The sequence below is a fragment of the Dasypus novemcinctus genome, chromosome 8, assembly GCF_030445035.2.
Source record: "Dasypus novemcinctus isolate mDasNov1 chromosome 8, mDasNov1.1.hap2, whole genome shotgun sequence".
In the NCBI taxonomy this organism is placed as follows: Eukaryota; Metazoa; Chordata; class Mammalia; order Cingulata; family Dasypodidae; genus Dasypus; species Dasypus novemcinctus.
The window spans coordinates 90,241,613-90,261,331 of record NC_080680.1 but is presented as its reverse complement, the minus strand read 5'-3'; the positions used below and the strand labels follow the sequence as shown (position 1 = coordinate 90,261,331).

The window sequence follows — 19,719 nt, the reverse complement described above, 5'->3', positions numbered from 1 at the left end:
ATTCTGCTTTTTGTCTCTCTGGGTTTACATGTTCTCTGATATTTTCTTTTTGGTTACAATGGGGCTTAAATTTAATATCCTAAATCAATAACAGTCTGTTTGCTTTGATATAACTTAATTTCAATAGCATACATAAACTATATTCTCTTATTCACTATCCCCCATCTTTATGTAGTTCTTGTCACAAATTACATATTTATACATTATGAGTTTAAAAACATTTATTGATCATTACATTTTATATATTTGCCTTTAGATGCTATAGGAAGAAAAAGTGGAGTTACAAATGAAAAATACAGTAGTATTTACCTATGTCATTGTCTTTACTGGAGATGTTTATTTCTTCAGGTGACTTCAGTCAATTGTCTGGTGTCCTTTACTTTCAATCATTTATCTAGTGCCTTTTAGCATTTCCTGTAGGGTCAGTCTGTTGGTGGTAAACTCCATCTGGGTGTGTCTTAATCCCTCCCTCACTTTGTTTAGCTTTTTTTTTTCTTTCAGCACTTTAAATATGTCTTCCCACTGCCTTATTGCCTCCATGGTTTCCAATGAAAAGTCAATATTTAATCTTATTAAGGTCTCTTTTACATGACATGTTGCTTCTCTCTTGTGATTTTCAGAATTCTCTCTTTATCTTTGGCATTCAAATGTTGGATTATAACATGGTGTGGCATGGGCCTATTAGAGTTTATCCTATTTGGAGTCTGTTGAGCATCTTCAATGTGTATGTTCATGTCTTTTATTAAATTTGGGAGGTTTTTACCCATTATTTCTTTGAATATTCTCTCTCTCCCTTTTCTCTATTTTTTCTCCTTCTGGGACTTCCATAATGCATATATTGTATGCTTGATGGTGTCCCATGAGTTCCTCGGATTTTGTTACTTTTCTTCATTCTTCCTTCTGCTCCTCAGAATGGATGATTTCAATTGTCTTACTTCATTCAAGTCCACTGCTGCTTTCTGACAGCTCTAATCTGTTGAATTCCTTCTAAGGGATTTTAAACTTTTGTTACTGTGATCTTGAGCTTTGTTTTGGTTCTTTTTCTTAATTTCCATCTCTTTTCATTCATCTGTTGTTTTCTTGATTTTCTTTAGTACTTTGTTCATGTTTTCCTTTAGTTCTTTGAGCATATTTAGGACTGTTTTTTAAAAGTCTTTGTCTGAAATGTCTCTGGTCTGATCCTCCTCATTGATGGTTTCTTTTTTTAAAAAAAAGATTTATTTTTTAGTTTATTTCTCTCCCCTTCCCCCCGCCCCCCGTCTGCTCTCTGTGTCCATTTGTTTTGTGTTCTTCTCAATGGCATTGCATTCTTGTCAGTGGCACCAGGAATCTGTGTCTCTTATTTTTTTTATTTTGAGAGAAAATTATTTTACTTTTGGATATTTCTTACATACTTTTGAATAGGATTCACAAATAGTATTTCTTAAGTAGTTTACTATGTGATTTCAGTGTTAATGCACTGTACAAGATTTTCTTTTTTTTTTTTAAAGGAGAATGCAAAAGAACTTTATTTTTTTTCTTCTTTTTTTTCTTATTATTTATTTATTTTTTCTTATTAATATTTATTTTTTTTATTGATTTTGTAAAAATATTACATTAAAAAAAATATGAGGTCCCATTCGACCCCACCACCCCCACCGCACCCCTCCCCCCCAGCAACACTCACTCCCATCATCATGACCCATCCATTGCATTTGGTAAGTACATCTCTGGGTATCTCTGCACCTCATGGTCATTGGTCCACATCATGGCCCACACTCTCCCCCATTCCATCCAGTGAGCCCTGGGAGGATTAACAATGTCCGGTGATTGCCCCTGAAGCACCATCCAGGGCAACTCCAAGTCCCAAAGGCGCCTCCACATCTCATCTCTTCCTGCCATTCCCCATACCCATCAGCCACCATGTCCACTTTTCCCACTCCAATGCCACCTTTTCTCTGAGGTCCTTGGATTGGTTGTGTCTGTTGCACCTCTATGTCAAGAGGAGGCTCAGATTCCACATGGTTACTGGATGCAATCCTCCTGCTTTCAGTTGTAGGCACTCTAGGCTCCATGTTGTGGTGGTTGTCCTTCTTCAACTCCATCTTAGCTGAGTGAGGTGAGTCCAATAAATCAGATTGTAGGAGCTGGAGTCTGTTGAGGCTCAGGGCCTGGCTATCATATTGTCAGTAAAAAGATTCAATCCCCTAAATATATCTTAAACCCCAATACCAACTACAATTCCAGTAAAGTAGCATGATAGTCTTATGAAAAGAGATCCCATCTGAGTCCAGTTTCATCATGCAGAAACACCAGCTCCAAAGAAGGGCCATCTGTCATGGCAATGAACCCTATCTGCCATGATCATAGAACCCGTGCGTCCCTTTAGCCCTCAAAGGAACCAATACCTGGGGATTGTATCTACTTCATCTGTCTCTTAGATTCTGCTCAGTTGTGCATAAGGGCAATCCTTCTGACAGCCTCCAGACTCTTTTTTAGAGACTCGTAGCCATATAAACTCATTTCTCCTTTCCATTTCCCCCTTACATTAGGTCAAACAGCATTTTAAAGTCATGTTATTATATGTAGACAGGGATATTCTGCTAGATCCGCATTGAACCTTCAATTCAAGGTCATTTTCCAGTTGCATCATCAGTTGGTACTTGATAGTGATCCCTCGGTGCCAGGGAGGCTCATCCCCAGGTGTCATGTCCCACGCTGGGGGGAAGGCATTGCATTTAGATGCTGAGTTAGGCTTCGAGACTGGCCACATTTGAGTAACATAAAGGCTGTCAGGAGGAAATTCCCAGGCACAGTGCTACTCTAGGCCTTGTTCTTATTTCAGGCATATAGGCTCACAAGCATAGTCATTAGTATCAGGGGCTCACTGTTGGACCCTCATTCCTTCTCGGTCCTTGCCGCTGCACTTGGGGGACTGCCACTGCTCCCCTAGGGACCACGGCACAGCACCCCCAGCCAGGGACCCAGTACCCCCCCAGCTTTAGTTTTTAATTGTTGCCACTATGAGTATATCCAAACATTACCATGCACCCTGGACATATGCCCTGTATAGCTCCCTGTCAGCCATATATCCCCTGTCAATAGTATCCTATACCAGTATTCCTCCGCTGCCATTGTTGGACCACTCTGGGATCCAGAACTTCCTGAATATTGAAGCCCCAATATCATGTCAGGATCTCTTACTAGCAAAATGGGATATAGCGATGGGTTTAAAGGTTAGATATAGAATACATGTTGACTTGGAAAAATTCTACATCCTAAGATTTTCTTTATAATAAGTATATAAAAATCCAAAATACCATTAAGATTTTCATTGTTATATAATCCAAAACTAAAAATGTTAAGCAATTGTTAGAGAGATTACATTTTACAAGAGAAGCAGCTATAGAAAAAACTAATTTTATTGCTTGACCCTGATTAACTGCTCATAATAATATTCTTGGAAGAAAAGTAAATGATCAGAGGGCAAACCCAACACAGAATTCCACTTAATGAAGCTTATGTTTGATTAGCTAGCTGTTTTAATAGCAACTTTAAGACTTATAGAGATTAAACATGCATATCCTTATAATACAATAGAGAAGAAAACAAACATTAGATTTTCAACAGGTAAGGTTTTTACTTGTTGAGCTTAGGGTGGACAGCTTTGTGGTTTTTGTTTTTTGTTTTTTTCCCTTTTCCTTCACAGTCTGGCATTAATCTGATTCATTAGTTTCTCCAATTTGATTGCTAGAGAGAGATTACCGTTAATCTTTAATTTTCCTGACATGAATGCTATTGTTGGTTTTAGTTTTCCTGAAAACATTTTTACAAAATCATCAGTAGACATACTCATTACCACATCTGACTGACCAGAGCGCTCTCCATATCCAACATTCCCACCTTTGCTTTTAAGATCAAGAAACCATGTTCCACCATCTTCACCTGAGAGTTTAAACTTAAAGATTGCTTGAGTGGCTTTGACGACATCGTCACTGAGAGATTCCTTAACAATTCTAAATGCTTCTTCCACAGCTCCAGAATGTGATTTCGGTTGTGGCTGTTGCTTCTCTTCTTTAAATGCTGGAATAGCACTGTGTGATTCCATTTTCTTGGCAATTGTATCTGGAATTTCATCTAAGAAGAAATCTAGTAACAAAGGATGGCCTGGCTTAACTGCGTAGACATCAAAAAATTTTTTTTTTTTTAAGATTTATTTTTTTTATTTATTTAATTCCCCTCCCCTCCCCTGGTTGTCTGTTTTCTGTGTCTTTTTGCTGCATCTTGTTTCTTTGTCCGCTTCTGTTGTCATCAGCGGCACGGGAAGTGTGGGCGGCGCCGTTCCTGGGCAGGCTGCTCCCTCCTTCGCGCTGGGCAGCTCTCCTTACGGGTGCACTCCTTGTGCGTGGGGCTCCCCTACGCGGGGGACACCCTGCATGGCACAACACTCCTTGCGCACATCAGCACTGCGCATGGACCAGCTCCACACGGGTCAAGGAGGCCCGGGGCTTGAACCGGGGACCTCCCATGTGGTAGACGGACGCCCTAACCACTGGGCCAAAGTCCGTTTCCCTCAAAATTTTTTATTCCTTCTTCTCTGAAGATACTTTCGTCAATAATAAAGTTGCCACTAAAACTTTTCGGCTTTTTGAAAATGGAATATGCAGCACCTGCAGTGATATCAACTTTTCTACATTGGCTTTCAATACCAGATCCTCCCAGCATATTCATAGCAGCAGTGTGTATGGCCGTTTTAGGCCATAAGGCATTGACTGCAATTTCACCTTTAAATTCTTCTGCTATTCCAAGCACACACATAGATATGCCATACTTAGCAATGGTATAAGCACAGTGTTGTTTGGACCACAAAGGATTTAGATTCAGTGGTGGGCTAAGATTAAGGATATGAGCAATTTTAGTCTTTGTCAAATAAGGGATATACAGGCTTTAGATGTAAGGGAGGTGCTCTGGTGTTGACATTCATCATCAAATCCACTCTCTTAGTAGGTGTTTCCAATGTGTTGGTCAAGCTAGTAGCACTGGCATTATTCACCAAAATATCAATACCTCCAAATTTCTCAACTGCTTTCTCCACTGCACTGCTGATTTGCTGTTCATCTCTCACATCAACAACACATGGCAAGGCCTTTCCTCCAGCTGCTTCAATTTCTTCAGCAGCAGTATAGATTGTGCCTGCAAGTTTGGGGTGTTCCTTGCTGGTCTTCGCAGCAATAACGATATTTGCTCCATCTTTTGCAGCTTTTAATGCAATAGCCTTGCCAGTGCCATGACTTGCACCTGTGATAAAAATGGTACATCCTGCTAGCTTCCCGGGGTTGGGTAGCATGGCTCCCAAAGACCAGAGGCAGCGGTAGTGACTGCAATCCTGTGTCTCTTTTTGTTGTGTCATCTTGCTGTGTCAGCTCTCCGTGTGTGTGGTGCCACTCTGGGGCAGGCTGCGCTTTTTTTGGCGGGGCAACTTTCCTTGTGGGGTACACTCCTTGCGCATGGGGCTCCCCTATGCAGGGGACACCCCTGAGTGGCACGGCACTCCTTGCAAACATCAGGCTACTGGCCTCTTTAGGATTTGGACAGGTTCAAACTTGAGCTATTCTTAGGACTGGACTTTAGCCAGCTTAATTTACTAATCAGTAGCTGAAATCAGTGCCTGACTGTCACTTCCTTCTCCTTTTGGGGGAGTGGAGCTTCTAACTCCAGCCAGAGAATAGTTTTCAAGGAGGCTTGCACTGCCGGTGGAGGATGGGCACCAGCCTCTGCAACGTGGTGTGCTCTATTCATGAATCTTCTCTGCAGAGGAACAGTCTCCTCCTGTTCTTCCAAAGATGTTGCAGGATGCTCTTCTGGTCACTATTCTTTTTGATGCATAAACTGCTTTCTTTAGCCAATAGGGCCCTTTAATCATGTCTCCTATAGCCTTTCAATATGAACCCTTTAGACTTTGATAGGTTGCTTGCTTTCAGGCCCAACAAGTTATCCCAGAGACATATTTTATACTTCCTGCCATAGACCTATGTTTTAGTTTCCTAGGCTGCTTAAGCAAATACTGTGAACTAGTTTGGCTTAAACAGTGGGAATTTATTCACTCATGGTTTTGAGGCTGGGAAAATATTCAAATCAGGGCAGTGCTTTCTTCCTGAAGACTGATGGCCAGTCATCCTTGATTCCACTGCCTCATGGCTAGGCACATGGCAGCATCTACTGGTCTCTACCTTCTCTCCCAGGTTTCACTGATTTCAGCTTCTTGCTGCTCCATCTTTGGCTTTCTCTCTCTTTGTCAGAATTTCATTCTCTTATAAAGGACTCCAGTAATAGGATTAAGACCCATCTCAGTTGAGGTGGGTCACATCTTAACTGAAGTAACATCATCAAAAGGTCCTACTTACAATGGGTTCACACCCACAGGAATGGATTGGAGTTAAGGACATGTTTTTTTTCTGGGATATATACAGCTTTAAACCACCACAACCTGGTATCAGGCATTCCTATAAGGGGTACTGGTTTCTTTTAGTGGGGAATAATACTTGGAAAACACAATCTGGGTAAGGGTATGCCAATTGCTACTGGATTGCCATGCTTTTACAACCTTCAGTGGACACATCTAAAAAATGAGATCATAGTTATTTTAGATGGTATTATATCTATATAATTCTTCCTTCCCCCTTATCATTGTGAAAGCTTCCTTTTGGATGGTGTGTAATTCCTACTTCATTGACTTTGGGCTTGGTACTATGACTTGATTTTGACAATAGAACATGGGCGGAAATGGCTATGTACAAGTGCTGAGCTGCTGTGGTAAGGGAATAGCAAGCTGCCACCAACCCTCTTGGAACTTCTGCTTTCTACCATGTGCTGGTAGCTATTGCTCTTATAGCCTGAGTCCCCAAATAAGATCATTATAGATGACCTGAATCTGATCCAAAACCTGGGTGCCAGGCTAAACTAGCCAAGCTCAAGGGAAGCCAGCAGAAATCAGCTGAACTATAACCACTCTATAGGTAAAAGTGTGAGATAAATATTATTGTAAGCCATTGAGATTTAGTGATTGTTTGATGTACCATGTTATATTATAGAAACCTGACTAATATAATACTGATCTTTCCAATTCAAATCTAACATTACAGGGTTGTTACTTAACTTCTTTTATATTATATGTTTTCTTTGACATGGATAATTTTGGTTCCTAATAACATTAAATAATTACTTTTTTGCATTATGTCATAGCATATTATTATCTTTTTCTTAAAAGATTTATTTTATTTATTTATTTCTCTCCCCTTACCCCCCACCCCGCTTGTCTGTTCTTTGTGTCTATTTGCTGTGTCTTGTTTCTTTTTCCACTCCTGTTGTTGTCAGCGGCACGGGAATCTGTGTTTCTTTTTGTTGCGTCATCTTGTTGTGTCAGCTCTCTGTGTGTGTGGCACCATTCCTGGGCAGGCTGCACTTTCTTTCACGCTGGGCAGCTCTCCTTACAGGGCGCACTCCTTGCGTGTGGGGCTCCCCTTTGCAGGGGACACCCCTGCGTGGCAGGGCACTCCTTGCGCGCATCAGCACTGCACATGGGCCAGCTCCACACGGGTCAAGAAGGCCCGGGGTTTGAACCACAAACCTCCCATGTGATAGATGGATGCCCTAACCACTGGGTCAAGTCCACCACCCCCTGCTGAGTGTTCTTTTTGTCCACTTCTGTTGTTGTCAGCAGCATGGGAATCTGTGTTTCTTTTTGTTGCGTCATCTTGCTGCGTGAGCTCTCCGTGTGTGTGGTGCCATTCCTGGGCAGGCTGCACTTTCTTTCACGCTGGACGGCTCTCCTTATGGGGAGCATTCCTTGCATGTGGGGCTCCCCTACATGGGGGACACCCCTGCGTGGCATGGCACTCATTGCGCTCATCAGCACTGCACGTGGGCCAGCTCCACACGGGTTAAGGAGGCCCGGGGTTTGAACCGTGAACCTCCCATGTTGGATGGATGGCCTATCCACTGGGCCAAGTCTGCTTCCCCATAGCATATTATTAAATACTTTCAAAATAATTTCAATATTACTACTAACCAGCAGATTGCTGATTAAAATTTAGCATTTCTTTATAGTTCTTTTTGTCCTTAGTTCCTTTTCTTATCTTCTCTCCCTCCTACCACTTATACACCCTGGTGGGCCTCCCTTCTTGGCTTTCCTTCCAAAGATCTTTGGAAGTACTTGGGAAGAAAAAAGATAATTATGCTCACTTGTTCCTGGAGGTCTGCGTCCTTAGGGACCCCATTGTAATCCCACTGTCTGGAATATAGTAGATACTCAACAAGTATTTGTTTTTTTTGGTTTTTCTTTTTTTTTTTTCACTTTATTTTTTTCCAAATTCTACTCAATTTATTCATTTTTTAAAAAATATTACATTCAAAAAATATGAGGTCCCCATTCACCCCCACCACCCCCACCCCACCACTCCCCCCACAGTAACACTCTCCCCCATCATCATGACACATCCATTGCATCTGGTGAGTACATCTCTGGACATTGCTGCACCCCATGTCCTATGGTCCACACCATAGCCCACACTCTCCCACGTTCCATCCAGTGGGCCATGGGAGGACATACAATGTCCGGCAATTGTCCCTGGAGCACCACCCAGGACAACTCCAAGTCCCGAAAATGCTTCCACATCTCATCTCTTCCTCCCATTCCCTGCACCCAGCAGCTACCATGGCCACTTTTTCCACACCAATGCCACATTTTCTCGATTATTAACCACAATAGTTCATGAATAGGATATCATTAAGTCCACTCTAATCCTTACTGTATTCCTCCTTCCTGTGGACCTTGGCTTGGTTGTGTTCATTCCACATCTATGTCAAGATGGGGTTTAGATTCCACATGGATACTGGATGCAATCCTCCTGCTTTCAGTTGTAGGCACTCTAGGCTCCATGGTGTGGTGGTTGACATTCTTCAACTCCATGTTAGCTGAGTGGGGTAAGTCCAATAAATCAGAGTGTAGGGGTTGCAAGTCTGTTGAGGCTCAGGGCCTGGCTATCATATTGTCAGTCCAGAGATTCAAATCCCCTAGATATATCTTAAACCCCAGCACCAACTACAATTCCAGTAAAGTAGCATGAAAGGCTTGTGAAAAGAGATCACATCTGAGTCCAGCTCCATCATGCAGAAACACCAGCTCCAAAGAAGGGCCAACTGACATGGTAGTGAACCCCATCTGCCATGACCATAGAACCCGTGGGTCTCTTTAGCCCTCAAAAGAACCAATACCTGGGGTCGTATCTACTTTATCTGTCTCTGAGACTCTGCTCAGGTGTGCATAAGGGCAATCCTGACAACCTCCAGACTCTTTTTTTAGAGACTCATAGCCATATGAACTCATTTGTCCTTTCCATTTCCCCCTTACTTTAGGTCAAACAGCATTTGTAACTCCTGTTATTATATGTAGACAGGGATATTCTGCTGGTCTACGTTGAACCTTTAATTCAAGGTCGTTTTCTAGTTATGTCATCAGCTGGTACTTGGTAGTGATCCCTCGGTGCCAGGGAAGCTCATCCCCGGGTGTCATGTCCTACGCTGGGGGGAAGGCATTGCATTTAGATGCTGAGTTAGGCTTCGAGACTGGCCACATTTGAGTAACATGGAGTGTGGCCGCTGCTGCGGTACCGCGGGCGGATCGCTGCCGGGAGTCAGGCCGAGCCCACGGCCGGACTGGGGCGGCAGCGGGCGGCTCAAGGCTTGGTGGGGACACGCGGTTCGATGGAAGAAAAACCACGGAGACGAGGTCTATGCGCAGGTCTGATTTTATTAGGGAAGTACATGGGGTTTTATAGTCTCGTGGAGGCGGGGAGGTTGTGGGAGGGGCATGTCTGCGGGGCAGCTGAGGATTGGCTGCAGAGGCAAGGGCGGACCTGCGGTTTAGGGCGTAAGCCATTGATGGCAGGGGGGTTGTTTCAGAGGTTGTGCCGGGACGGATACGGGATGAGGGCGGTTGAAATGAGGCAGGGAGAACAGCGATCGGCTGGGAGGGGGAAGATAACAGTGGCTGGGAGGAGGGGCGGAGGGAGGCAGCAGTGTAAGCTACTGCTGAGAAGGACCATAATACAGAGAGGTTACGAAGAACAGGCGGGTAAAGTTTAAGGAAGCGAAAAGCAGGGTGGGAGCAGGGGACAATGGAGGCTGTCAGGAGGGAACTCCTAGGCACAGTGCTGCTGTAGGCCTTGTTCTTATTTCAGGTGTATAGGCTCACAAGCATAGTCATTAGTATCAGGGGCTCACTTTTGAACCCTCATTCCTTCCTGGTCCTTACCGTTGCACCTGGGGGACTGCCGCTGCTCCCCTAGGGACCACGACAGAGCCCCCCCACCCCCGGCCAGGAACCCAGTACCCCCCCAGCTGTTGTTTTTAATTGTTTCCACTTTGAGTGTATCCAAACATTTCCATGCACCCTGGACACATGCCCTGTATAACTCCCTGTCAACCATATGTCGCCTGTCAATAACATCCCATACCAGTATTCCTCTGCTGCCATTGTTGAACCACTCTGTGATCCAAAACTTCCTGAAAAGTGAAGCCCAATATAATGTCAGGTTCCCTTACTAGTAAAATGGAATATAGCGATGAGTTTAAAGGTTAGATATAGAATACATATTGATTTGGAAAAATTCTACATCCTATCTTTTTCTTTTCTTTTTTCCTAATTATTGAGCTTCTTGTCACAAGAGCCCTAGGTCACAGTAATTCATCTATACAATATGTAGTCCTCCCACATATCCATTATAAAACCTTTTCCCTTCCACAGCGATAATCTTTTAACTTATTCATATCATATTTACTGAAACTGATGTACAGATATTGAGACAATAGCTTTCAAACAAGGTAACATTTGTGTTTACATTGTGGTTCATACTTTAGGCTATACAGTTTTCTAAATTTTTTAGTTATCCTATGTTTTACATTATGGTTTACATTATTAGTCTGTCATCCCCTATATGTTTTTGGTGTAATATTACATGTTTTATATCCATCCTTGTGTACTCTTGTGAAACACTTCTTTTGCCCTCACATTTACTTTGGTTCCATCTATTCAATATCTATTTCCCCCTCCCCTTGGGCCCCACAGTGACAGTCAATCTTCATTTCTTGAGGAGCCATGTTTAGCGATACTTGTAGCAGTGTTGAGGGCTTGACTTGCTCAATTGCCCTAATGCCCTGGGAGCCACCCTTTCTCTTGTGAGATACAGTTCCCTCTATTTGATGGCATTAGTCCTCCCCAGGATGTGGGTCTACCTTCACTCTCATTATATGGGTCTCTACCCAATGGTATAACCCACTCTGGCAAAATGAGCATTCAGATATTCCCTAGGAGTCTGTCCTGCGTCAGATTATCCCCTTTGAGTATCTTAAACAGGTAACTTTCCTAATTATATTTTGAAAAGGTTTTCTCAGCATTTTACTTTCAACCAACACCTGACAATCTCCTATGTTCATATGTTGCTCCTCCCTCCCCCCAATTTCTTGGGCGATATTACCCATCCGCCCATCCCTAGCCCCCCTCAAACCCGCAAAGCCCCACCCAAAGGTAACCCTATGCCCCCAAGTATTTGTTGATTAAGTGGAGAATGAATGAATGGCTGAATGAGAGAGGAAGCAAATAGCAGAAAATTATTTGGCTGTATTAAGGCACGGTGCGAAGGGGACTGTACCAGTTGAGTGACTGTTATCACCAGGATGCCTATTTTATGGTGTAAGCACTTCCCCCAAAGTAAGGGCTTCGCCTGGTGAGTTTAGCTTTTTGAAGATGTTACTGATAGCTGAGGGTGGAAAAGTAGTTTGTTGTGTCTTCTTGTTTCTGCAAGGGGGACCCAAAAGCATCATCTCAGGGTTGGGAGGAAGCCAGGCAGATGGTGATTTAAGGCTTAGCAGGGAGCAAGGAAAATGGAAGTCAACAATATGGAACCATAACTTCCTGGCTTCCTGGTGACTCTAACAGGTGGCCAATTTTATAAAAAATTGGTGAGTTAACCTAAATAAATGTTGCAGCATAATTGCTCACAGCTGTTTAACTTACAAGTTGAGTAGTGACTGGCCTAGAACACCATTCCCACCATGGCAGATTGGGTTGTGGGGACTGAGTGGATTGCTGGCTGCCAGGACTCTGGGCATGGGCCACATTGTAAAGGAGGTTTGTCTAGGCCTTCCTGGTGGCAATAATTTCTCAGGAGCCAATTTAAATGTTTTTATCATTAGTTTCAGTGTGGGGCAATGTCAAGGGGGAAGTGTTATTCTTAGAATGTGATGAAAATGAACACTGGGTTTACTCAGTTCAGGATTCTATCAAAACTGAGTTCCTGGGTTCACTAACCACTGACAGTACACTTAAGAGCATGGACTCTGATCAAAGTTGGCCTTGAATCCCACTTCACCCTTCCTAGCTTCAAGACTTTGGACGAGTTACTTTTTCTCTTTATGCTTCAATTTTCTCACATGTAAAATAGGGAAAATAAAAGTTACATGCCTTACAGTGGGCATGTAAGAACGTAGTACAGTGCCTGCATGCAGTAATTTCTTAATAGATTAGGCTACTATTTTTCAGCAGCACATAGTTTGAATAAGCTCTGGCATCATAACATGAAGTCATTGCTCAACAAAACATTCAGGACTGCATGCGTGGGGCCAGTGCCCCAAAGACTTGAGGGACAGAGTGGTTAAGAGCATTGGACTTGGAGTCCTTGAGATCTGGTTCATATCCTGGTACCTAGGATAGCGGGAAAGCTGAAGTACAGATGAAGACTTATACCGTGGCATTCTGAGGGCTCTGGAAACATTGAAGATGAAGACACTCATTCTGCTTTGGAGTCTGGAAAGACATTGGCACTGAGCCTTAAAGGATGAAAGGGATTGTGTCTTATTGGTGATGTGGGGAGTTGGGTGGGAGTTTGGAAGGGAATTTCAGGCAGAATGAACAATCTGTTGAAAAGACAAATAATGCATTTGACAAAATTTTATTTTCCTTTTTTATTATTTTTAAGAAGATTTAGATTATATAAATGTTATAAAAAATATAGGGGCTTCCCATATACCTCATCCCCTTCCCTCCCACAGTTTTCCCCATTAACAGCATCTTTCATTAATGTAGTACATAGAGGTTTTTGTTGTTATTATTGTTGTTTTTAGGAGGACTGGATATTGAACCCAGGACTTCGTACATGGCAAGCAGGTGCTCAACCATTGAGCTACATCTTCTCCCCAATGAGAGTTGGCTTTTTGTTTGTTTGTTTTTAGGAGGGAATAAACCTGGGACCTCATACATGGGAAACAAGTGCTCAAACACTTGAGCTGTATCTACTCCCTGATACATAGCTTTTTTTTTTCTTTTTTTACAAATCAATTTTTTTAATACATAATAAAGCATACATCCATCCGAAGTATATAATCAGTGGTGTTCAGTATAATCATATAAGTTTGCATTCATCACTTCAGTAATTTTTAGAGGATTTTTATTTTTCTAGTAATAATAATATTAAAAAACAAAAACCAACCAACCAAACAGAAACAAACAAAACTCATCATGGATGCAAATGTAGCTCAGGAGATTGAGCTCCTGTCTACCATATGGAGGGTCCTGGGTTCGGTTTCTGGGGCCTCCTGGTGAAAGTGAGATGGCCTGGGTGGCAAGCTGACCCACACAGAGAGCTGGCCCATGTGGAGAGCTGGCCCAACAAGATAACACAACAAAAAAGAGACACAGACACAGCAAACCAGGGAGCTAAAGTGGCTCAAGTGATTGAGTGCCTCTCTCCCACATTGGAAGGTCCCAGGATCAGTTCCCCATGCCTCCTAAAGAGAAAACAAAAAGAGAAGATAAGCAGACAAAGAAGAATGTAGAGAGAATGGACAGAGAGAGCAGACAGAGAGCATAGCAGTGGGGAGGGGAGGGGGGGGAATAAATAAATCTTAAAAAAAAAAACAAAAAAAACCTCATCACCTCTCATTCTTTCTTTGCTTCCCCTACCATATATAGCTGCTATCCTATTTCCTTCTCTCTAGTTTATTTGTATTTATATTTTGTAAAAACAGTCTTATATATGCAATATCACTCATATTTGTATTTTACATGAAGTTTCACTATACAGTTCCTTGTTACATATTTTGGCTTTCCTTCTAGTAATACAAATGTCCTTAGGCCTTCCCTTTCAACCACTATAATAGCTCTGCTAGTCACAAACACCATGATGTGTTCTTACTGTTTCCTTTTTACAAACAACCATCTACCAGTTCTTTACAGATTAACCATCAGCTTTCCATTCTCTACTCTCCTTCTATTTTCTGGGACCTATATTCTGATTATTAATTCCATGAGTTTACATAATATATTTCATTCATAATAGTGCAGTCATACATATTTTTCCTTTTGCATCTGGCTTGCTTCACTGAACATAATGTCCTCCAGGTTCATTCATGTTGTCATATGCTTCACAACTTCATTTCTTCTTACTGTTGCATAATATTCCACTGTGCGTATGCACCACAATTTATCCTTTCATCAGTTGTTGGACACCTGGGTTGTTTCCAGCTTTTGGCTATTATGAATAATGCTGCTATGAACACTAATGTTCAGATGTCTATTTGTGTCACTGCTCTTCGTTCTTCTGGGTATATACCTAATAATGGTATTGCTAGGTCACATGGCAAGTCTATATTCAAATTCCTTAGGAACTGCCAAACAATCCTCCACAGTACCATTCTACATTCTCACCAACAGTAAATAAGCGGTCCTATCTCTCCACATCCTCTCCAACAATTACAGTTTTCTGACTTTTTAATAGTGGCCAATCTAATAGGTGTGATATGATATCTCATTGTAGCTCTGATTTATATTTTCCTAATCGCTAGTGATGTTGAATATTTTTCCTGTGTTTCTTCGACATTTATATTTCTTCTTTGGACAGGTGTCTTTTTAAGTCTTTTTTAGATATGTGATTGCCAAATATTTTCTCCCATTGAGTCAGGTGCCTTTTCACCCTTCTGACAAAGTCCTTTCAGGTACAAAAGTGTTCAAATTTGAGGAGGTTCCATTTATCTATTTTTTCTGTTGTTGCATGTGCTTTGGGTATAAGGTTTAAGAAACTACTGCCTAATACAAGAGCCTGAAGATGTTTTCCTACATTTTCTTCTAATAGTTTTATGGTTGTTGCTTTTATATTTATGTCCTTGGTCCATTTTGAGTTCATTTTTGTATAAAGTGTGAGGTAGGGGTCCTCTTTCTTTCAGGTGTAGCTATCCTGTTCTCCCAGCACCATTTGTTGAAACTGCCCTGGCCCAGCTGGGTGGGCTTAGCAGCCTTGTGAAAAATCACTGAACTCTGAGTTATTGATTTGGTTCTTTTGGTCAGTATGTCTATCTTATGCCAGTACCATGCTGTTTTCCCCACTGTAGCTAATTAATATGCTTTTAAGTCTGGAAGTGAGAGTCTTCCAACTTGGTTCTTCTTTCTTAAGATATTTTTGGCTATTTGTGGCCCTTTACCCTTCCAAATAAATTTGATTATTGGCTTTTCCATTTCTGTGAAAAATAAAACTTTTGGGATTTTTATTGAGATTGCATTGAATCTGTAAATCAGTTTGGGTAGAACGGACATCTTAGCAATATTTAGTCTTCCAATTCATGAACATGGAATGTCCTTCCATTTATTTAAGTCTTCTTTGATTTCTTTTAGCAATGTTTTGTAGTTTTCTGAATATAGGTTTTTTATGTCCTTGGCGAAGTTTTTTCCTAAATATTTGATTGTTTTAGTTGTTATTATAAATGGAATTTTAAAAAATTTCCTCCTCAGATTGCACATTAGTAGTGTATAGAAATGCTATTGATTTTTGCATATTAATCTTGTATCTTGCCAGTTTGCTGAACTCATGTATTTGACAAAATTTAATAACTCTTTTGGTGCCTGATGTTCTGAGGAGAAGAAAAGGATAGTCTGTTTTTCTCTTGGTTCTGTGCTTCTCAAAGTCATCATTGCCATGAATATTGGCACAGGCCAAGGGCTTACCAGAAGTCAGTGTGTCATCCCCTTGCCAACTGGCAGTATGCAGAGTCACAAAGGGAAGTGGATAGGTGTCTAGCAGGCCCAAGTGTACCAGAAAAAAAATTCAGCAGGCACCTAATTCAGTAAGGTAGAAAGCTTCTCTAAGTGCTTGTGTTTTTTCCTATCTTCTTGCTGCTCCTGCCAGCATTGCTTTATCCCCATTCTCAGTAGAGAATGGTACAAAATTCTAGGTAGTCACAGATGCATCTCCCCTCCTTCCCTCCCTCCCTCCCTCCCTCTTTCCCTTCATTCCTCCCTCCCTCTCTCCATCCCTCCCTCTCTTCCTCTTTTCTAAATGCTGGGGAAATGAAGATGAAGGGGATTGGCACAATTCAGTGAGGGGTGTGGGGCAGACATGCAAATAAATAGTAGCCAAAAGGTATTTCGGTCTGTCTAAAGAAGCATCAAGGAGAGAGTGGGCATCAGGATGGGCAGGAGACAGGGGTAATTTCCTAGAAGAGGTGCATTTTTTTTTAGGAGGTACCAGAGATTGAACTCAAGACCTCATACATGGGAAGCAGGTGCCCAACCACTGAGCCATATCCATTCCCCTTGGAGGTGAAATTTTCATAGAAGGAGAAGGGAGGAGGGTGGCCAAGAACTTGAGGAAAAGTAGAGGTTTGAATGTACATGGGTATTTAAGAGCACTGAGACGTTTATTATGACTAGAGAAATGTACATGGGTCTCTCCTGCAAGAAAGGGGACAGATGACCATGAAATAGAAGGACAAATGGTGAGCTGAGTAGCAAAGGAGGTAGCAAGAAGGGAGTGAGCTGCAAGACTTGGGGTCAGAAAGATCCAGAGACTCAGCACTGAAATCTGGGATTGCAAGGTGCTTGGCATCTGTGAAGAACACAGACACATCTTACAGGAGCCAGGCTGAGTGGCTTGTGGATGTGGGTTGGTCAGGGCAGGGTAATGGGGCTTACGCTGAGCTAGGCTGAGTTTGGACTTAAAAGGAGAGTGACATGGACCTATTTGTATTTTAGGAAGTTCACTCTCACTGCCTGTGTCAGAACTGCCTGGAGTGAGGGAGAAGGTTAGGAGGCTTTGACAATGGTTTATGTGAGGCAAGGGTGGTAGCAATGGAGAGAAGGGGAAAACCTGGCATTAGACTAGTTATGAAGCTGCTGTGAGAGCAGAGACGAGAAAAAATAGGCTGTAGATGTAGAAAGTGAAGCGGACTGTGCATTTAGGTAGGAGAAGGATGGAAAAGGGGTAGAGTGGGAGGCAGAAAAAATGGCCCTCGAAGTAAGAGGAGGCCCCAGGATTATAGTATCTTGGAAACCAGTAAGAGAGAGGATCAAGCAGAGCGATCAGCAATGTTTTGGCTGGGGAGGGTGGCCAGGGGCCAGAAAGGCTGATGGCCTGGAAAAATAAAGGACAAAGAGGCCAAAAGTCGAGAAGGGAGCAAAACACAGATTTTGTGAGGAGTATGCAAGTGGAAGGGAGACCAGGAGGTAATGGAAGGAGGGGGATTTCAGAGTTCAGCATCTTTGGGTATGGAATAGCTTGGTGACTGTGCTTGAAGGTGTGATGGCTGTGCCTTTGGGAGTAGAGATGTAAGTCTTTTTGGAGGAGGCTGAGTCATGGTGTGACCGAGAGGTAGGAAGGCCCACCACTCACTTTTGTGAAGTTCATGGAGATGATGGCAGGAGAATGGGTGGAGGGAAAGACCATGTACCAAAACTAAAGGCAGGAGAGCATTATGGGATTAAGAACTGATCCCAGTGTGAGGTGTCAGGAAATAACCTGGGCTTCCCTAGAAGAATGACTATGGGCCTCAACTGTGAGCCACATGAAGTAAGTGACCAGAGTCTCACCAGCACCTGCTATAGGTTTGAGGTACAAGCTCAGTGCTGAGTATTAATTGAAGGCAGGGAAGAGGTGGTTTGGGTGGGCATGCTGATTCTCTTCTATACACTTCACTGCCTGTGGCCCTGGAAGGAAACCTGGTAAGTGATGTTTTAAGGAAAAGGCAGACAAGTTTAGAATAAGGAGATGGGAGCAGGATTTACAGAAATGTTTTACGACAGAAGAGACACTATCCAGATTGAACACATGTCCCTGTGGGGCCAGTGGAGCACTTACTACTATGATTTTGCTTACTCTTCCTTGCATCAGGATTGGAGCTTGAGATCCTGGAACGTGACTTAACCAGCATCTTTTGGGTCCCTTTCTGGTTTGCAGAAAGCCTGTAGGAATGGAAGGCTCCCTGCAGATATCCAGTTTCCTCTGAGCCACATGACACGTTGCAGTTCAGGAAAACACTGCCTGTGGGTTCAGGAAACTGACCCTCTGGCTTTTTGTCTGGATGCCGTTCGCCTGCTCTGAAGCAGCGGGCATTCCAGAAAGCCAAGGTCAGTGTTGGATGTTGGACAAACCCTGTGTGTCTTTGCTGCTCCTTGGAATCACAGTGTTTGGCCCTGCGAGAAGGGAAGTGCATTGCCAGCAGGCAGTCATTTGTAAAGAGGAGATCAGTTTCACTGACATCATTAAAGCCCCTCTCTCAAGTCACATGCTGGGCAGTTTTCTCAGACCATTTCTCTCCACTGCACTGACCTAGTTTAAGCCCCTGCCACCCTTCCTCTGTATGATGGCAGCGGTCATTTCCCTGTCTCCCTGTGTTCAAACCCATCCTCCAACCTCTTTTTTGTAGCCAGAGATAACATCTTTCTAAATCCAAGGTCTGCCTTTGTCCCTGTCCTGATTAGAATCCTCTGTGGCTCCCCACTGCTCCTAGGAGCAGGTCTGCCTCCTTTATGCAGACTGTCAGACAGCAGACCTCCTGGCCTCATTTGGTTCTAGTCCTTTATTCCATGTAGCACTCTAGTCTCACATATTTGCCATCCCATCTCAATGCTTTCCTACATGCTGTACCTTCAGCTTGGAATGCTCTTGTCTTCCCTCTTACAGGCAACTTCTCCTTTCCCTTAGGCGATGGAATGAACTGACTGGAGCTATAGGTTAGCACAGGCTCCCTCATTTACTCTCCATAATACTATCTTCTACTTCTCGAATAGCTCTTTTCATCATTACACTGAAATATTATGACTTTATTAAGTTTAGCTAAATAATTAATTGTCTAAAGTCCATCTCCCTCATAGATAATAAACTCCATGAGCACAGCAATCATGCCGATACTATTCACCAGTGTCCTGTGATCTAGCACAGTGCCTGATGCAAGTAGGTTCCCATTGTTATTTGGTGAATACGTTTGGATGTAATAGTAGTAATAATAATAAGATCACATTGAATTCTCTTGAATACTATGCTATACTGCTTTCTTCTGTTAAAAAACAAAACAAAACAAAACAGCTGGATTAGTAGGCTGGGCAGTCCAGGTTTCCTCAAGTTCGGACCAAGGCATGGAAATGATGGTTGCCAGCATAAGACTCATCAGTGTTGTTGTTAGCACTGGAAGCCTAATCAGCTGTCTCTCTCATCCGTTATTGCCCTGAGACTGCTTGTGTTATTTGCACCTAATTTCCTAGTAATTACTCTATGGCAATTATTTCTTGTCACACTGGAAACAAAGTGGAAAGGGGCTCCATGTCCCCCAACTCCATTCGTGATGGGGATGGTAAGGATAAGGATGTTGGAGTCCCTCATTAGGTCCTAGAAAGGAACCTGCCTGAAGGGTAGGGAACAC

General features: G+C 42.7%; 2 protein-coding genes across 15 annotated transcripts in view; one reads left to right on the top strand and one right to left on the bottom strand.

Moving 5' to 3' along the window:
* RALGPS1 (Ral GEF with PH domain and SH3 binding motif 1) overlaps nucleotides 1-19,719 on the top strand; it is a 469,715-nt gene that overhangs the window by 144,460 nt on the left and 305,536 nt on the right. The window lies entirely within an intron of this gene.
* Nucleotides 3,641-5,326, bottom strand: LOC101446434 (hydroxysteroid dehydrogenase-like protein 2). Its single transcript, XM_012528497.3, is given in 3 exon segments — nucleotides 3,641-4,172; nucleotides 4,559-4,917; nucleotides 4,919-5,326. Coding segments are annotated over 3 exon segments (1,257 nt in total). The 3' UTR covers nucleotides 3,641-3,682.